This window comes from Dipteris shenzhenensis, chromosome 17, assembly GCF_047967505.1.
Source record: "Dipteris shenzhenensis isolate YYH24624 ecotype China chromosome 17, Dip_SZ_1.0, whole genome shotgun sequence".
Classification (NCBI taxonomy): Eukaryota; Viridiplantae; Streptophyta; class Polypodiopsida; order Gleicheniales; family Dipteridaceae; genus Dipteris; species Dipteris shenzhenensis.
Genome location: NC_141612.1, coordinates 6,662,698 through 6,681,521, shown reverse-complemented (window position 1 = coordinate 6,681,521; position 18,824 = coordinate 6,662,698). Strand labels below are relative to the sequence as shown.

Genomic DNA, 18,824 nt, shown 5'->3' with positions numbered 1-18,824 from the left:
ATTAACTACTTCACAATTCTTGTCTATCCAAAACAAGTCTATTCCTATGCTCATCTTTGGTCAGAATAGAACAAAAGGATATTTACATCTTTGGTCAATTTAGATGGGCAGTCAGCAGATGATGCTAGTGGCCATCCTAGTGGAGCTTGACTTAAGTTTTTCTAGACAATGTGTGCATTGAGGAATCAACTTGCAAACTTGGCACATTCAAGCACATTGAAGAAGATCATTCTTTTAGTTGTTGCAGTCAGATCGAAGTGGGATCCCAATCTACACAAAGATGAGAACATTTTGCAAAGCAATGAAGGGAACATTCCATGTATCACCTTGTGAGTGTAGCTAGTGTGAATTTCAAATAATGATACCTTAAACCAGCCAACCGAACAAATGATAGAGAATGATCACAGACTATTACTAAATGCGATCAATTTCTAACCTGCTTACAAAGCATGTAGGTTATTACATGAAAAGGCTTGTGAGGCTGTTGCGATAGCAATCATACAAAGTCTTCCTGGTAAGTTTCCTGGTAGCTTGCTTGTAGTACATCATAGTGTAAGCATACAATCCTGTACGTTAAATCTGATGTTTACACGACCATCATTTGGAGGAATACATAGATAAGCCCAGATTTCTTCCCTTCCAAAACTCGGACCCAAACATCGTCCAAAAAAATACTCGCATGTGGGGAAGCACAATCTTTTCATGTTTCAATGGAATTACAATCATCTGTAGCTGATGAGACCTTGATTCGAATTTCAATATCCCATCATTAGTACATTTGAATTGTAAAAGAAGAATTGGATAACATCAACCTTGCTCGTTGCTTCAGACCCTTTCAAATGGAGAACATCAACCTTGCTCAATGCTTCAGACCCTTTCAAAGGAGAGTGCAAGCTCAGAAGCACGATTTAGCACATCTCTACCTTGCATTTTTGCATGAGAGCTACCAAGAGTGTCATGGAACCGTGAACTGCCTTGATTTCTGTGAGTTGACAATCGTGAATGGCCACTCGAGCTTTTCATTTCTAATTCCCTTGAATTTGGGATGCCAACACATGAGAGAAAAGGCCCATCAACATTCTCCTCAGCTTCTGGAATGTTTTGATCCACATAAAATTTCTCTTGCACATTATCCTTCGGCTTGCCTGCCATTGACAGGACCATAGATGTATCCACATCTGGAATGCCAGACTCCCTACCATGCAAGATTGCCACAGCAATTGCAAAAGCTTGCAATGGTGATAAAGGCGCTCGGAAATCAAGGGAAATGAGTCCATTTTTCTGGGGTGTGAGGCTAAGAGATGCATCTTCCTGATCTGCATCCTGTCATAAATAAGGAAAAACAATCCAGGGTGTTTAGTCTAGCTGAACATTTTCTTCCAGCCAAAAAAAAAAGACTCACTCCTATATTGCAAGTGGAGAACAAACCTGCTTGTAAAGTGTTAGAGACTTGCTCTGGCAATGATTTTCCCTGCGCATGAGATCCTGAGCGATGATGCTTTCCTGCCTTTGGTTGCTAAGGACCATCAACCCACATCCCAAATCCCACCCTTTGCAGTCACACTTTCCTCCATCCTTCCACCGTTTGATTAAGGGTGACGGGCCTTTTGAATCACTGAGAGGTCTGCCATGGCTCCCAGAAGGCAAAATTACTGTGATGTTTGCTTCCTGATGCTGTTCATGATTTTTGTACTGAGGGTGGTTGCAAGACCTTTGTCCAGGAACATGTCCGCATTCTTGAGTTTCTGACTTTGATGAAACTTCTGAGAAAAATACCAATGAACACTGTTAAATTATCATTAATCAGACTCCCTTCAACTTCATTTCTAAAAGTCACAAGAAAGCTACTCATAACTTAAGCCAACTTGCAACAACATACCAGCAGACATTTGTGTATCCTGTATATCCAAGGGCACATTAATAACCATGGCAGCAAGCTCTGAATGAATCGGATTCTGGCTCCAGGTTGGATCAGCTGAAGAATCCCCCATGTTAATATCTGGTGAGATCAAGCTAGATGGTCGGCAATTCTTCCTATTGCTCTTACTGAAATTTATGCCAGATATTCCAGATTGTAAGCTCCACTTCCGAATCTTTTCCTTCCCTTCATGAACAATCTCTGGCGCAGCCAAGCTACTTGGTAGCAGACTTTGTGATACATACCAGTCAGAAATCTTCCCAGGAGCCAACACACTCAAGTGTTCATTTGACAAAGATGCAGGCGACTGGGAAGTCAAGCTTGAGCTGCTTGTATCAGTGGCTTTTCCACAATCAGATTGATTTGTTTCTGAGGATGATTGACCAGCTTCAGAACAAACATCATCCCGAGCAATCATTGACCGTTCTTGATCCCGTGCACTGGAAAGAACAAATTCAGACACCACTGACATCTTTCCGTCTCCCTCAAGACCCCTATCAGAGCATAATATACTGGAAACTTTCATCTTCCCAACAGATGCAGAAACTAACTTCTCCTTTCTCCTCCAATGTTTCCACCCAGTTTTACCCTTCCTTTTTCGTTCTCCTCTCAAAGAATAAAAAGTGTACCTCCAAGCACCTTGCTCTTCCCCAAGAACCATGTCTTCTGTCCAGATCTTGGCTGTCACTACTTCTTCATAACTGTCCAGCAGATATGTGTAATTAGGAAGGCCATCTCTGAGGGTGCAATGCAGAAGCCCATGCATTGTTCCATATGGAACAGGGTCAGTTATGGACAGGTTTTTGGAGTCTAACTTTAATGTTGTTGGGTCCCTTTTTAAGGCAGAAATGCTAACTGGAGACAATGAGGTCAGAGGTGTACTTGAGATTGGTAGAAAAGGATCAGGTTGGACAGTTGGTACCTTGTAGTCCATATTGTTTTTAGTCAGAGATTCATCATGAATCTTACCGTGAACAAGAGCAGTCCCTGTGAGCTCTAAACGGGATGCTAAGGTAGGAGATCTTTCACAGTAGTTAGCCGTTGGCCCTTTCTTGGGAGTGACTGTTGTTATCAAGTCCGTCATTGATGCGGAAGAACATCTTGGAGAGTCTGATCCAACAACAGCAGACCAAGCAGCTAAAGCTGATTTACCTGATTCTTTTCCTGGATCTTTCGAGCTTTGTGTGTAGCATGCTGTAGCTCTGTCCCCTGGAATCAATGCTTTACCGCTCCCACCTGAAAGAGTGGCCATTTTCTGTTCTGCAGAGCACAGCAAAGCTTTGTTTCCCTTTTCAGAAGAACCTCTGGTATTTGCTGTTGTGCTGACACATTCATGCATGTCTCCATGCCCAGCCTCAGTAGCAGGCAAAAGATCATGCCTCTCTGAATATTCAGACCAGAGGAAGTCTATCTGCTCCCCTGAAAGGCTTACAACATCTCTTTCAATATCAAAATCCCTGCTGCATTGGATGCAAGCATTCCTTGGATCCCAGACGAGACCTTGCCTTTGCTGGGAATCAACTTTCAAATTATGTGCAGGACTGGGACTAAGGCTGTTCTTCAAGATTGAACTTGAACTCTTATGGTTTGTGCTATTTTCAGAAAAAGCTTGTTGGCCTTTAGAGATACTATTTTCACCACTGAAAAAATGTACCCTCCTCCTGAGGGAGCTTTCTTTGGCCCCCACGCTTCCATAGTATAAAGGAGGAGTACTACAACTACTATTGTCCGAACTGCATGTTCTAGAGCTGTCCGCAGCATTGGACCTTTGTACTCCATTAGTAATACTGAAGTTATCACAATTTTTCCCATCCCTTCGAGGAGATCTTTGCCTGTCCACAATTCCAGGAGGACTGCCTCCAGTTACACACAGATCCAATGGCTTATATGAGCATGTTTCTGCTTGAAAATCTTGTGATGCATGTTTCCAGCACAGAGGAGAGTTTCTCACCTCAGGTCTGACTCCCTCAAGCGACTCTACCAGAACCATGGAAGAATTGGGTGCTTGTATTTTTCTAATGTATGCGCAAGTTTCTCCTTTCTGGGCTTTTATCTCCAACGGATCAAGAATACTATTTACATGGACAGCACTCTGTTTGTTACTACAGAAGCTGACTTGCCGATCCAGCAGCCTCTGATCAGAGATGTTTATGTCATTGCAATCGACCATAACTCCATCGAAAAAATTGAACTCAAGGTAAACACCTCTGGCAAGACCATCACCAGAATCCATGGGGCCTAATTCACCCATCTTAAACCCGCTCAAAGGCCTTAAAAAATCTGCCTTTAAATCTGAACCGGATAATGGAGGATGAGTGAATGGATGGCATTATGTCACAACAAGTTGACACGAAACTTTTGTGAAGAGATTAAACCTTTGTCCATGGGAACACCTACAATGAAGGCATGCAGACTGTCAATTTACCATCTTGGAGGATTGATAAGCCCAGCAAAAGAACTCAGAAAACAAATACCATTATGTGTATCTACTCCTATAAAAGAGTAACCACCAATATGACTGTACCTCATAAAAGTGGTCTCCCTATGTTCCTTCTTAAAAATACATCCAATTATGAAATATAACGAGTCCAACAGCATCCCTGAACGGCAAAAAACAAAAACCCAGTGTATAAACCATAAAGCTAGATGGACGTATTGCCCAATCAGTTATTCTGTCCCATATGTAAATAAGTAGTCCTGGATTGAAATCTGCTGCAAAGAGGCCTGCATGTGCTCCTCAGCAACATAACTCAACTATGCCTGAGATGGTGGATCAAGTCTATTAAAAAATGTCACCTACCTGTTGAAGGGAGGTGGACAACCGCAGAGACTCAATAGGAGTACTCCCTGCTGACACTGCAGAGTAGGTCACCCACACTCCCCATCCCTCGATCCACCCCCCTCCTGCAGTCTTCGTTTCTCCCACACACCCCCCCGCCTCACCAGCCGCTCAGCGCCTGCCTCTACCTAGGCCCCCTAGCCAAAGCCCAACTGGATCGTCTCAGTCCTAGATTGCCTCCTCGCAGGCTGAGGGCCTGACTCTTCCAGGCTCCAAGGCTGACACAAGAGTCATCCCTGTCTCTCGGACTCCGGGGCTGAAGCCTCAACTATGACAACCCTCCCACGAGAGTTTTGGCACTTTGTGGCCCTTGAACTATCTTGATGTTCTAAATGACTAACCCTTGCTGTGGAGGTGTCAACCCTAATTTTGTAGCCCCAATCTAGATACATCAGACAGCATGTGCTCTTGTTGGGTGCCACAAGTCCTTTTTGACCTTAGTTGACTCCCCTAAAAGAATAGCCTTCCAGTTTAGGGGTTCCCTAGTAACCAAGCAAGCTAGTGTCCACACTTTCCTTGCATGAAGACAGGCCACAAAGAGATAAAATTTATCTTCCCTCACTCCTGGACATCGTTTGCAAAATCTGTCCCCTTTCCCAATTCTTAGGCTCCTGACATTTGTCCACACAACCATATGAAGAATCATTCATAAGAGAGTTGAGACTTTTTCTGATATGTTTTTGGCCCAGATGTTCTCATTTCTACTCTTCCACGTGGCCATACTGTCTCCAATCTTCCATCTTCTATTCAGTTCCTTGTAAACCTCATCAATGGTGGCAGTTGGAGTAGGGATGGGGGCAAAATAGAGAGCTGTCCACCCACCTAAATTCCTTCATGTAGATCAGCTGTGAACCACCCTTCTATTGTGTTTCACCTTGCCAGAGAGCGAGTCTAGACTCTACTGGTTGTTATCAAGCGTTAATTCTCTACGGATTTTCGGCCAGCTCTTCCACTTGAGATTTCCTCTATCCCAAAGCTGACCCCAGCATTGTAAGCCCTCTTTGAAAAGAAGGCTTGCTCTCATGAAGTCTTCATCATTCATAGGTTTATCCTTGAAACCACCGAGACCCAAATGGAATCAAGCGCCATAAAAGCACCTTTACCTGATAAAACAATAAAGCTCTTGATCTGCTCAAAAGTAGACCAAAGAGACCTCCATAATGGGCTCCCTTTTGTGATGCAGGGTTCTGGGGAGCAAAGAGCCGAAAGAAGAGGAAAATTTTTCCACTTAGGTGCTCTAAGAGGACGGATATGGATTGTGTTTCTGAGCAAGAGCAAGGCCCAATCTTCAAGGGGATTAAGAATAGCTTTGACAATCTAGGAGGCCACGAGCTTGTGGGCCACTTGTTCAAAATCCACTATCCCCAGACCTCCCTCCCCTTTATTCTTAGTGCAAAATGACCACCTCACTTTTGACAATCTAGAAGGACCCAACTACAAAAAGGCTCTACACAGCTTGATAAAACTCTTAAGCCCAGCCCTTGAGGGCGCCCAGTAGGATAAGTAAAAGATAGCCACAGGCTAGAGGCAATGGTTAAGAATTAACCTCCTCCCGGCTAGGTTGGCTTGGTATCCTCTCCATCTATCAAGATTCTTCTTGAATTTGCAGAGAAACCAATCCCATCTTTGTTTCATTGAAATTTGAAATCCCATAGGAATCCCTAGCATGCGAAAACTGAGCCATGGGGCATGGGGTATCCTCAAACATCCAAGGTCCCTCAAGTCATCCTGTTCATTTCCACTCAAAGTTGCATATCCAGTTTTTAAGCGATTGATGAAGGATCCTGAGGCTTCACAAAAAACATCGAGGCACTTCAACACATTTTGGATATCCTCTCTTGGTGTGAAGTTAGTGTCATCTGCAAACTGCTAACAAATGAGCTGTTTACTTGAGGGGAGCTCAATGCCTTGAGGGTACCACCTTTAGTTTCATTTTGAATAAGCCATCTGTCACGTGCATCCACAACCTGTGGCCATACTAGACTGCCATGCAGGCAGCCAGCTCAACAGCAGCCCGTGCAGCAACAGTCGCAGCAAAGGCACCACATCAGAAGCCAGCCGGCTGCCACATGGACTGGTCGGTGCCACGTCAACCCAGTCAGTGGGCAGCAGTACGGTCGGCCATTCTGGTCAGTAGTTTGAGGCCCAAGGGGACCTATAAAAGGCAGCCCCTTGGCCTTCATTTCACATCCACTCCTCAGGCCTTCAAGCCTTCAGAGCAGCAGAGCCCAAGTCTCCCCGCAACAGACCAGCAGGGTAGCCTCGGCCTCTTCAGGGATCTACTGAGGATTCACCTTCTCTAGGTAGTCTAGTCTTCCAATTTTGCAGTGAGGGTTTCAGCCTCTTGATACAGTTGTATTCAGCCCTTTGGGCATTCATTATTCAGTTGTATCTATTTCCCCTTCGGAGGTCCACCACATTCTCTCCTCTGATTCTCTCACTCACATCCACAGCATCACTTTGTGAATTGAGTGCATCATCTTGTAGTTGCAGTTCGTATTAAGCAGGAGAGAGAGTGAGGATAGTCTATCTCCCGCTACACCATCCCAGTAAATCTGCAGCAATTGCAAAAAGGGGGGAAGCAATAGGGCAACCTTGTCTCATGAATCTTTTGAGGGGGAAGGAGTGACTCATCTCCCCATTGACACAAACTTTGGCGGAATCATTAGTAAGGAGAAGCCTCACAAAAGACACAAAAGTCAGGGGAAGGCCCATGTCTTGGAGGGCCTGAATTCGAAAGTCCTAGTCCAAATGGTCATAAGCCTTGTCAAAATCAACTTTGAGAAAGCAAATGTCATGTTTTGAATCCTTTGCATACTCACACCCTTCCCATATATTGATGATTGCTTCTAGAAGGTGCCTCCTTTAATGAACCCCTTCTGCTCTTTAAGAATCCAACAGTCCATTCTATCTTGAATTCGGATGGAGAAGGCCTTAGCAAAGATCTTGTAACTACATTTCAACATGGTGAGAGGCCTCCAGTTCTTAAGTTCTTCCCTGGGACCATCATTATGGATAAGTTTAATAACTCCCCCATTTATGTCAGCTGGTAGGAAAGAGGAATGAAGGCTTTCATTCAAAACCTGCAGAAGACGAGGTCCTACAGTTTCCAAGAAGGACTTGTAAAACTCTACTGGCAAACCATCTTCACTTGGCGTTTTTCCCTCTGCCATTACATCCACTGCCTGCTTCAGCTCTTTAAGAGTGAGGGGTTTTTCAAGGTAAATACTCTGAAAGTTTCTGACAGTCTTTCTCCTAGCCTCTTTGCACAACTGCCTCGCTTGCATGATATACTCGTTAGGAGGAATAGAATCTGACACGAGTTTATGAAAGTGTTGATGGATGAGCGGAATGTTCTCTGATGTATCAGCTGCTAGAGAGTTATCACCTTTTTTCAACAAAGGGATTTCTTCCTGCACTCTCTTTCTTTTTATTAGTTTGAACGTTTCCTTGGTTGGTCGATCAATTCTACCTACCCACCATTCCCTAAGATAAGTTTTTGACTCATTGAGCTTTAGTTGCTCTTGCAGTTGTAAGACTTGTTTGGCTAGTAGTACTTCCTCTTGAGCTCTGGAATCCCCTAAGTGGTCCGACTCCCCATGCTGGGGCACAAGCTGCTTGACTTGATCTGGAAGGGCAACGGCAACAACTTGATTCGTATGCTGCTCAATCTGCTGGGATATCTACTAACCGAGCTATTGTCCCAAAAGAGTACCCTAAACATTGAAGACAGTGTCTCCAAAAATTGTGCCCGCCATCAGTTGATGCAAGTGATATAGGCCAGGAAGGCATTCCTATGCAACTTGTTGGTGCTCCAACTATGGCAAGCACTTACTTGCACCGAGCAACCTCCACCTGTGCATCACTACCTTGCAAAGGCTCATCTGAAAATAGAGGCACACTTTTTGGTGCCACAGAATTGCCAATGTGTGGCTACCCCACAAGCACAATTGTAGTGCAATGGAAGAAATAAAGATCACAAATGAACTACAAAAGTCTGCAAATGTGCTTGACAAAGGCACCTTTTACCATGCATGGTGAACCCCAAATCAATAATCGAGAAAGAAAGAAAGAAAGAAAGTTTATTAGAACCTTCGAAAGGCCGAAGGGTCTATGAGATTGAGAAAACCAAAGAGAATGAGAAAACTTGAACGTATGGGACCTCTAAGTGAGCATCCACACCCAAGACTATCTACAAGCAATGGAGAGATCAATACGGGGGGAGAGAAACATAAGGCTGGAAAAATTGGATGTCCACCTCTACAACATGTCCTTTGTATGTTGTTAAAGGACCAGGCGCACTCTCAGGCTAGCAACATGTCCTTTGTATGTTGTTGACGGACCAGGCCCACTCTCAGGCTAAGAATGGATAGGAGGGCTCTCACTGGCATTGTTGAATGATAAAAACCATGGAGTGCTACATGGTGATCTACCTGAGTAGTCCTCCATGGCTGCCTCGTAGTAGTTCACTGTCACACAATTGCCACTGTTACCCCAATCGGCTATCTCTCAAAGCCAACAAGCAGAGAGAAGATCTCCAAGCCTCATGTATGGGTCAACACGCTGGTGGGTCTGTCATGTCACCCTCTCTAGGTCTCAATTGCGTAGTCTCCCTTGTACTGCTAGTCCATGCCATCTGACTGGAAAAAATCAGCAATATACCTAGATGAATCCAGGAACATTCCCAAACTCATCCTCTAAAAACAACAACATAGTGCAGTTTCAATCTCATGATAGTCACTCACAAGCTTAAAAACCATAAACTCCATCATGCATAGCAGGGACTAGCTACTATGGCATCCCCACTGACGTCATCAGCGCCCAACAGTGGGTGTAGACCATAGTATAAAAATATGCTCTCACACATACAAATCCACACACCCACACATACTTGAGCATCCATTTATACAAAGTCTCCCTCGTACTGCTAGTCCATGCCATCTGACTGGAAAAAATCAGCAATCACTCTCTATCTAGACTCAACTAGGCCTCATGATCTCATTTCTGTATCTTGAGCAGCCGGTCTTTGTGTTGTAAGGCCTCATGAAAGAAAATCGGTACCCTCTTAGATTCGAATCGATCAACAGGTTGGAGAGGGCCCTTAACCTCTCTCTCGATAGACAATAGTGATGGCTTTGAATCTCATAGTACACAAGACATCTAGAAGCAAAGTGCTCCTCCGACTCAACCTCCCCCATGTGGCATAGACCCCAAATGCGGTCCTCTCGAGGATGCCCTCAAACTGGATGCCCTCAGCCCATTAAGTCTGAACACATAACCTATGAGAAGAAACATGAAATTGCCAGATCGAGATCCTCAAAGCGTGCAAGAGAAAGATCCGGGTGTAGGCAGGCAATTCGATGCAACCCTCCTTTGAGGTCTATAGACAATCCTCTCTGTAAAGGCTGAGCTTCACCTAAAGCTTGATAGATGCTAACCAAGTCCTGCATGTGTGGAGTTGTATGAGACCCTCCCGAATGACCTTGTTTGCCATGTCATAGTGAATGGAACAGATGGCGTCTCAAAACTATACTAAAAAGGTGGCAGTATGTCCATGTGAAGTCGAAGACTCACAAACATCTACATGCCCGAGCATACCAACATCTCTGATCTTCCTCAGCCGCTCATACATAGATAGGTCCGACAACATGGTAACTTATATCGCCCTAGGTCGTGGAATCAAAATCTCCAACTATGTGATCATCTGGAAGGCTCGTCAAGGTGGAGGGAGGCAACTCTGAGCTTGGCTGTGTGAGCGAAGGTTTACTGCAAATTATCTGTGCAAGCACTAAACCGAGAGTGTCTCTACTCGAGCCCAATCCATCTTTGATAGGTCGCAGCCACAACAGGGACTACCACACATACTAGCTAGGCGTACCACAGAGTCGAAAAGAAGGGACTTGGTCCTAAGATCTTGGAAATGAGAGCGGAAGCACTAACGCTAGAGCCTGGCAAGTGCGGCGTAGCCCATGCTCAATCGGGCCTACATAGCTGGCGAGGCGAACTGCCAAAAATGGCACTGTTTATAGCCTGCAAGCTGCCATGCGAGGCCCTACCTCCACTGAAGCCTTTCTTCCCTCACGCTCTCCCGTGTTGGATATTTCTATGTCATACGATGACATAGCATCAATGTTCCCCCTTCCCGAACTGGCATCCGATGTTTCCAGAACATCCCCATCCCCTGGTAACTATGGCACAGGCACACACTTGCGCGCAAGTGCACTCACACACAACACTTTTTTTGTAAAAGAGCTATCTCACACACACACACACACACACACTTTTTTCGTGAATTTTTTATGCTTATATTACAAAGAGGCTTCCCCTAAAAGGGGGAGCTCAAAAGTACACCAACTGAAGATCTCACTATATGACAAGTATCATTTTAGTCTATGTTAGACAATCAAAAAAAGATATGGCTTGTTAATATGGCTTGTTAGAACAAGATGAGATACAAAGTGCTCACTGGTACAGCAAAGCAGATAACTTCTATCCGTGGCAGCCTGGGATGTGTTAGTTTGGCAAGATCATTAAAAAGCTTTGCCAAGACTAGGGCTAGGGTACATAGTCCATATGCAGCATATTCAGTATAGGCCCTCATAATCTTTGGCTCAGCCATTTTGTAACTTCAGGGCTGCATGTCCGATGTGGTGACTACAGATCCAAGATAAGGGGTCGATGAAGAGGCATCATAATAGTCACCAAAATGGCCTAGAAGATAGCCTCAAATAATGCCTCAACGGTCTGGGGAAAAAAGGCTTCAAAAGACCCAAAAGGAGGTTTTTTTTCAATAAATAAATTAAGGGGGTATGGTTAGTTACCCTAACTCATGCTCATAACCAGCCATGTCCATCCCTGTTTAGGGAAAGGGGATAGTTACCACAGTTGCAGAGATCATGGTTGGGTGCTATATGATATATAGCTGGTGTCCGCAAAAGCACAGAGAAAAACATTGCCTAAGAAGGGAAGCTGTAAGCTGTGCACATAGGCATCGGTTGAGGTCACATGCGGCCAGTCACACTCTATAAACTTTGCAGCATGCTATGGTACATAGAGCAGACTTTTGAAGTATAGGGACAAATCTTCGGAAGATTAAGAATTTAACAAGTATGCCATGTTCAGGAAGTCTGCCCACCATTAATGTAGACAAGCGCAGTGCCTTCCAGGAAACTCCAATCAATGGTAGGACTAAAACTGTGTAAATCAATAAATATGACAAGAGATGGACAACTTGATTAATATCCTTGATAGATGCAACATTATATATAGACAGCTTGACAGCTAGCAATCGACTGCTTCATTAATCCCCTTAGTAGATCCAATTTATACAGAGGACAGCCCAGCACCCCGTAGATCATACATCCACGTGCCACAATTAATAGCTTCTCTACTAGCATAAAAAGGCAACAACCTTCCAGAACATTTTATTTCAAATAAAACCAATTCTCAGCATCACAAGGGGCACAGCAGTTTGCGGATAGGGTTGTAAATCTCCATAGAGTTAGTTTCCTAAAATACTTCTTATGTATCTAATTCTATTCCACCGAGGCCTTTTGCATGAAGGCCAATGCATTTCAACCCAATAATCGGCTCTGAAATAGATTGCCTACCGTCCTGTGGAACTTCTGCTAACGCAGTTCATGATCGGTATGGTTGCCTCACAGGCAAAATCTCAAGGCTCCTGCATCTTCTTGCCCTTCCAGGACCAGGACATTCTTGAAGCTCTTGGAAAATCCACGCAAGCAATATGATACAAGATAAAAGAATTACAGTCCATATCAGGTGAGTGAGTCCTGACGTGGCAGTTAAGAATCTCCCCTGAAGGGACAATTTGAAGCTAGTTGTAAGTATGTATTTATCTGGATTTAAGGAATATGCAATCCTAAAAGACGTGCTGTTGTGAGAACCTCCAAGATTCGGCATGCATGTATTGTGAACGGCTATGAGAATGTTGTCCAGTGACTTGTTACGTGCCAGTTAATTGACGATTATTTTCCTGTTGTGAAAGCAGACTTAGAAACGACTGTCGCAACTTTTTGGTGAGAAGAAATGTAATATGAGTGATAGGAAGTCCAACCATGGTCGACCAAGATACGGCTGCGCCTTCGTACAAAATAATGCATCATGCCAAACTTACAACAGATAATGCAGGCGCGATTACGTCGGATACAACTTGAGCAGCTCAATTAATATGAGAAAGCACACGCGCGGTGCCCGCTCTTAGCGTCCGTCTATACCTACCTCGGACTTTCACAAACGCTGCGTCGGAGTGTCTTTGAAGAGCTTAACTGATGAATAAGTTTCATAAGCTATCGACATATGGCATCTATGAACGTCTGGGAAAAATGGACGCAAAGGTGATCTCAGCTCCAAACTTTCTTTGTGTGATCATTCACAGCATCTACAGAGCTGCAAATTAGCAGCCATTTCGGCATGAAACTGTACCTCAGGATGGTGCTTCAATTCAAGGCTTCAAAATATCGCGCACGCCATAACTCGTTTGTCGTTTCGTCTCCCCTTTAGGAGACGAGTACTCCTTGCATTTTTGGTTTCGATATTATCCCATCTCTCCGTTCAGACATGCTGCCTGCGTTGATTCTTTACAATGTCTTACTACGGCGTTCGCTAACGGATTGCCTCGTCAATCATTTCTTTTATATGTCAGCCTGATTTTCTACGCTCCCGCCGGATTTTCTACGCTCGAAGGGGTCGAGACAAGGCGCGGAAATCCCGGAGCGAAGTATGTTGGAAGCCGAGAAGGTGAGGGGGAGCTGAAAGCTGCAGAGGGAGCAATGCAAAAGCAGGAGAAGGGTGCGAGAGGTGAAGGGGGAATCGCAACGGAAGAGTGGGGGAGAAAGAAGAAGCGAAGAAGAGGGAAGAACTGAGAAATGGTTTCACAGAACGTCTCCTAGTGTGTTTGTGAGGAAGAAGGACCCACTGACTTGGACAGAGAGCCTATCTGGGCATTAAGTAGCCTTGTAATGCCATTTAACGCTTAAGTCCAAACACGGTCCCCTTCTCTCCATCAACATCCTCGCACCACACGTCCGTTGGGCAACCCCTTCCTCTCTCTCTCTCCCTCCCTCCTTCCCCTCGCTCTCTTGTGTGCGTCTCCATGTTCCTATGTGTGATATGGAGCGATATGGAGCTTACTACAAAATTGAAGGTGCAATGTGTGTGTGTGTGTGTGTGTGTGTGTGTGTGTGTGAGAGAGAGAGAGAGAGAGAGATTGGGAAGTGTCTATATGGAAAGATAGGAATCAAAGTGTCTTTCATGAGCCCATTGCTTCCATGTTCTTCTTTTTTCGGATGTCACTCAAGCAATCATTCCACGATTGTTTCTCCATTCACCAAATAGACTATGTTGTCTACTTGTCTTATACTGAGATTTTCTGATTTTGTATTGGCTCATCTCCGCTTTGGGAACGGTCTTTTTGTAATATAAAGAAACATGGCTTTCACTATTTTAACTAGAATGCCTCGCCAACTGCTAAGTATATTGTAAGTAGCTAATAATAGGACAGTTGATCTAACGGCTTAGAATATGCCACATGGCTTCATAAGATTTTAGAGTTTCATAAAATGCTCTAATGCTGGCTAAGTAAAAATGTGTGTGTGTGTGGATTTAAAGATCTCTCTCTCTCTCTCTCTCTCTTGTGTGTGTGTGTATACATTACACAACAAGACTAGCAAGGCAACTCACTTTTGCAACACGTTCATGGGGATAGGACTTAGGTCGGTGTGGAGAGGGAGAAAGCTCATGACCTCAAGTCATAAAATGCTCTAGTGTGGCCAAGTAAAATTGTGTGTGTGTGTGTGTGTGTGTGGATCTAAAGATCTCTCTCTCTCTCTCTCTCTCTCTCTCTCTCTCTCTCTCTCTCTCTCGTGTGTGTGTGTGTGTGTGTGTGTGTACATTACACAACAAGACTAGCAAGGCAACTCACTTTTGCAACACGTTCATGGGGATAGGACTTAGGTCGATGTGGAGAGGGAGAAAGCTCATTACCTCAAGTCATTCTCCTTCTCTACACATACATTTTCTAGCATTTACACCCCTTCATGTGGCAACCTCCCCCTCATCCCTACTCCTTGGTATACTTGCGAGCACGTACTTCGATTGCTACCCGCATGCTATGGCTTGCTTCATTGGGATTCCAAATTGCAACAATTGACTAGATGCACCTATCTTCAAATTTTAGAGTTCAATGACGTAGTCCACAATTCAACTGCAAGCAAGCATGACAAGGATGTAATACAATTGAAATTGGGTAGATGCACCTATCTTCAAATTCTAAAGTTCAATGATGTAGTCCATAGTTCCACTGCAAGCAAGCATGACAAGGATGTACTACAATTGGCTTGTACTAGAATGGTAACAAAGTGCAATTGGATGTAATACAATTGGTTCTCACTAGAATGGCAACCAATTAAAATAAGAAGCACATATAATATAATGACTTGCACAATGATGGAAAAAGCTACGTACTTCACAATGAGCAAACAAGTATGGAATGGACCATTAATGTATTTACAATTGTGTGCCTAGTAAATAAATGCCTTTAATGCATGTGAGATTAAAAAAACCTAGAATCTTACACCATTGCTAGAAATTTGATGAGAACTTAAATTTGTCAAACTTCAAAGTGACAAAGAAAGAGTAAAAATGAAAAAATCTATAATACATTGCCGTTAGGTTCCATGCAACCAAATTGTGATGAGAAATGTTGCCGACAATAGCACACAAGAAAATAGTCCATCACTACTTTGGGAAAAAGGTGTGCTTTAATAGTGGACTTGATACAACCATGTTCTATGCCTACATACCGAGATATACATGGGATAAAAAAGGGAGTAATCATAGCTTTAGAGCTATCATCCTCTTTGAGTATAAATGAAAGGTTATGGTAGCTTTAAAACTAGCATTTTATTCAAAATCAAGCAGTAACATTAACTAAGGGCAATAGTTTAATCAAGGTGTGGTCACTCAAATTGAGGGATGACCACTAGCTCAATTGAAATAACAACCACTTGAGGTTTATATGACTCAATTAAGGTTTGATAGCTTGACTAAGGCTACCCTCAATCAAGGAGTGCTTGATGACTACAAATAAAATGTTAATTGTGGAAAGAGACTGAGCCAGATTTGGTGGTAACTAATTGTTGAAGCCAAGTCACCACGTAATGCATGAATTTGAAACTTATGTGCAATCTAATGCGATATGGTTTTGGAGAACACATTGTAGAACATTGTGGCATCATTCAACTTGAGCCACATGTCTTGTGTGCTAAAGTCTTACTCTGGTAGCAAAAAAGTTGTAAGTCACCATCATATACTAATTGATTCACTTAGTAATCCCTTGCTTTTCACCCCCTTTTCACACATGTTTTGGTATTCCCTTTGTTGAAAACTTCAATCATGTTCAAGTTATCACCTTTGCATGCACCAACAATCATCTCTTATGGCTTTGGCATCTCTCCCTTCCTAGAGCCTATGTATTGTGATCTCCTATGCTAGTTTTCTTGGTGAATATGGTCTTTGAGATTATTATAGAATTCTTTTGATGCCAAGTAATAAGGCCCAAAAATCATAGATCCTCTTCTATATTTTGATACTAATGGATTGCAAGCATCCCATTACTTTGTGGTGTTAGCCATTTTCAAGTCTCATTTCACTGGCCCATCACCTTTTAAAATGAAATGAATCTTAGTGTCTCTACTTTAAAAATATGCAAAGTAATTCATGGGTTGCAAAATAGAGGAGCTACAAGAATGTTCATGCATTAGACCAACTCCCATTCTTAATGGTACTCATTCATTTATGGTGAGATACATATATAAAGCACCTCTAGTGCAATAGGTAGCTTTTGAGTTTAGCAAAGTCTAAATGTAGGGCCCATCATTGTAAAAGGGACACTTGGAGAAATATTCTTAAATATTAGCATAATGAGGGGTAGTTTACACATGAGAAAGGATCGATCCACATATGTAAAGTATCATTAGTGCATATTAAAACAATTCATTTCTTGTATTTGGTTCTTGGTTCCATGAATCTTTCAAGCTACACCATGTCATGGTGTGTAGGATTTCAAGAAAGATAAGGATCTAGACAAGATTTTCCAATTCGGTGGTTGCAATGGAGCTCTACCAATTCATGAAGCACTAGAATAACCTTAACCACAATCAAGAAATACTAAGAGATGCACATCAACAACTGGCAAGACAAATACACTAATAATGCCTTAAGAAGCTATGCAAAACACTCCAGTGGTGTTTACAAATAAGTCTGTTTGCAAAAACGTTTTTTAGTCCATGAGTTGGACCCGGTGATTGGGACCATGGTTTCCAAACCCGTCTGTTCCATTATGTTCCGAAGGCCCAAAAACCCCTACCTGTCAGCTCTTGCAATTTTGTGAAGTTTCATCTCTCTGAGACATCGAATCGTCTGTTTCTCTATCAAAAATCCATTCAAGGTTCAAACCTTTGATTTTTTTATGCAGGTCAATTGCAAGGGTTGACTCCCCATTTCCCATTCATCATTGTTTATGCTTGAGACATTTGGCTCTTATCGGCATTGGGTTTGCCATTGTTTTGTCATTGCAGGTTGACACTTTCTTTTGGGCCAGATATGCTGATATGGATGCATAGTATATGCACATGAGTTAGATGCATTTCAATGCTTTGAGCCTTTGAGGTTTGGTGATATACCTTCCATTGTGGCATACATAATTGTGTGCACCTAGTATTTGGTGTAATTCTTTCTTGCAGGCACTAGCATTTGGGATTTTGCTTTATTTGCATCATGGCATCCTCTTCCATGTCTGAAAAGGAGTTTTTCATCATTAAAAAGTTTGATGGGACAAACTTTTCTTTGCGGAAAGAATAGATAAGGGATGTGCTTATTCAAAAGAAGCAGATTCATCCCTTGGCAGGGATTGAAGCTAAGCCTGTAGATATGTCTGAGGATGATTGGAATTAGTTGGATGCATTAGCAAAGTCTACTGTTAGACTTCATCTTGCAAGATAAGTTTATTTCATAGTAATAAATGAGCAGACTACAGAAGATTTGTGGAAGAAATTATGTGCCACTTATGAGAAGGAAATTTCCTCTAATAAAGTTTATCTCATGAAGAGGTTGTTTGAGCTGCAAATGATGGAAGAGGTCTCCATTGCTTCTTGCTTGAATGAATTCCATATTATTTTCAGCTAGCTTCAGGCTCTAAAGATGAATTTTGATGCATAGACTAAGACAGTATTCCCCTTGTGTTCATTTCCATCCTCATGGGATACCTTCCATACAACTGTCAGTAACTCTGCACCTCATGGAGTACTGAAGTTTGATGATGTTGTGGGTAGCTTGTTGGCCGAGGAGATTATACGGAAATCTATGGATGGCAACAGGCAGGATGTAGCCTTAAATGTGCAAAGGGGAAGATCACAGTTCAAGGGGAAGTCCTAAGAAAGAGGGAAGAATGCAAATTGGGATGCAATTAAGAAGGAAGAGAGTCGCAAGGAGGACAAAGGACAAATGTAGATCGAGGAGATGAATGTAGTCTCATCACTGATAATAGTGACAATGACATTCTCTTCATGTCTAGTCTATCTGCATACTTGCTTACCACTTCAGATGATGCATATTACTAGGATTGGATTTTGGATTCTAGTGCTTCATTCCATGTTACCCCCCATAGGAAATGGTGCTACACTTATGATAGTGGAAAGATAGATTGTGTGCATCTTGGAAATAACTATGCATGTGACATAGTGGGAGCAGGTGACATAAAGTTTTCTTTTGCAAACGGGTCTGCATTTATTTTGAAAAATGTGAGACATGTGCCTAAGCTGACCAAGAGTCTCATTTCAATGGGTCAGCTAGATGATGCTAGTTTTCAGACTACCTTTGGCTTTCAAAGTTGGAAAATTCAAAAGGGCTCTATGGTTTTGGCAAGGGGTGGCAAGTGTGGGAAATTGTATCCCTTACATGTATCAGGGGTGCTTAATCATGTTGTTGCAATAGATGAGAAGACAAGTACTTCTTTGTGGCATTGCCGGTTGGGGCACATGAGCCAGA

At 43.0% G+C, this 18,824-nt stretch overlaps 1 protein-coding gene across 1 annotated transcript; it reads right to left on the bottom strand.

Annotated features, from left to right (window-relative positions):
* Positions 1-427: 427 nt before the first annotated feature.
* On the bottom strand, positions 428-13,630 carry LOC147891596 (uncharacterized). Its single transcript, XM_087388834.1, has 4 exons — positions 13,203-13,630; positions 1,880-4,311; positions 1,429-1,763; positions 428-1,323 (listed from the first exon to the last, which is right to left on the bottom strand). The coding sequence occupies exons 2-4, from the start codon at positions 4,167-4,169 to the stop codon at positions 868-870; spliced, it is 3,081 nt and encodes a 1,026-aa protein (XP_087244960.1). The 5' UTR covers positions 4,170-4,311; positions 13,203-13,630; the 3' UTR covers positions 428-867.
* Positions 13,631-18,824: the final 5,194 nt, after the last annotated feature.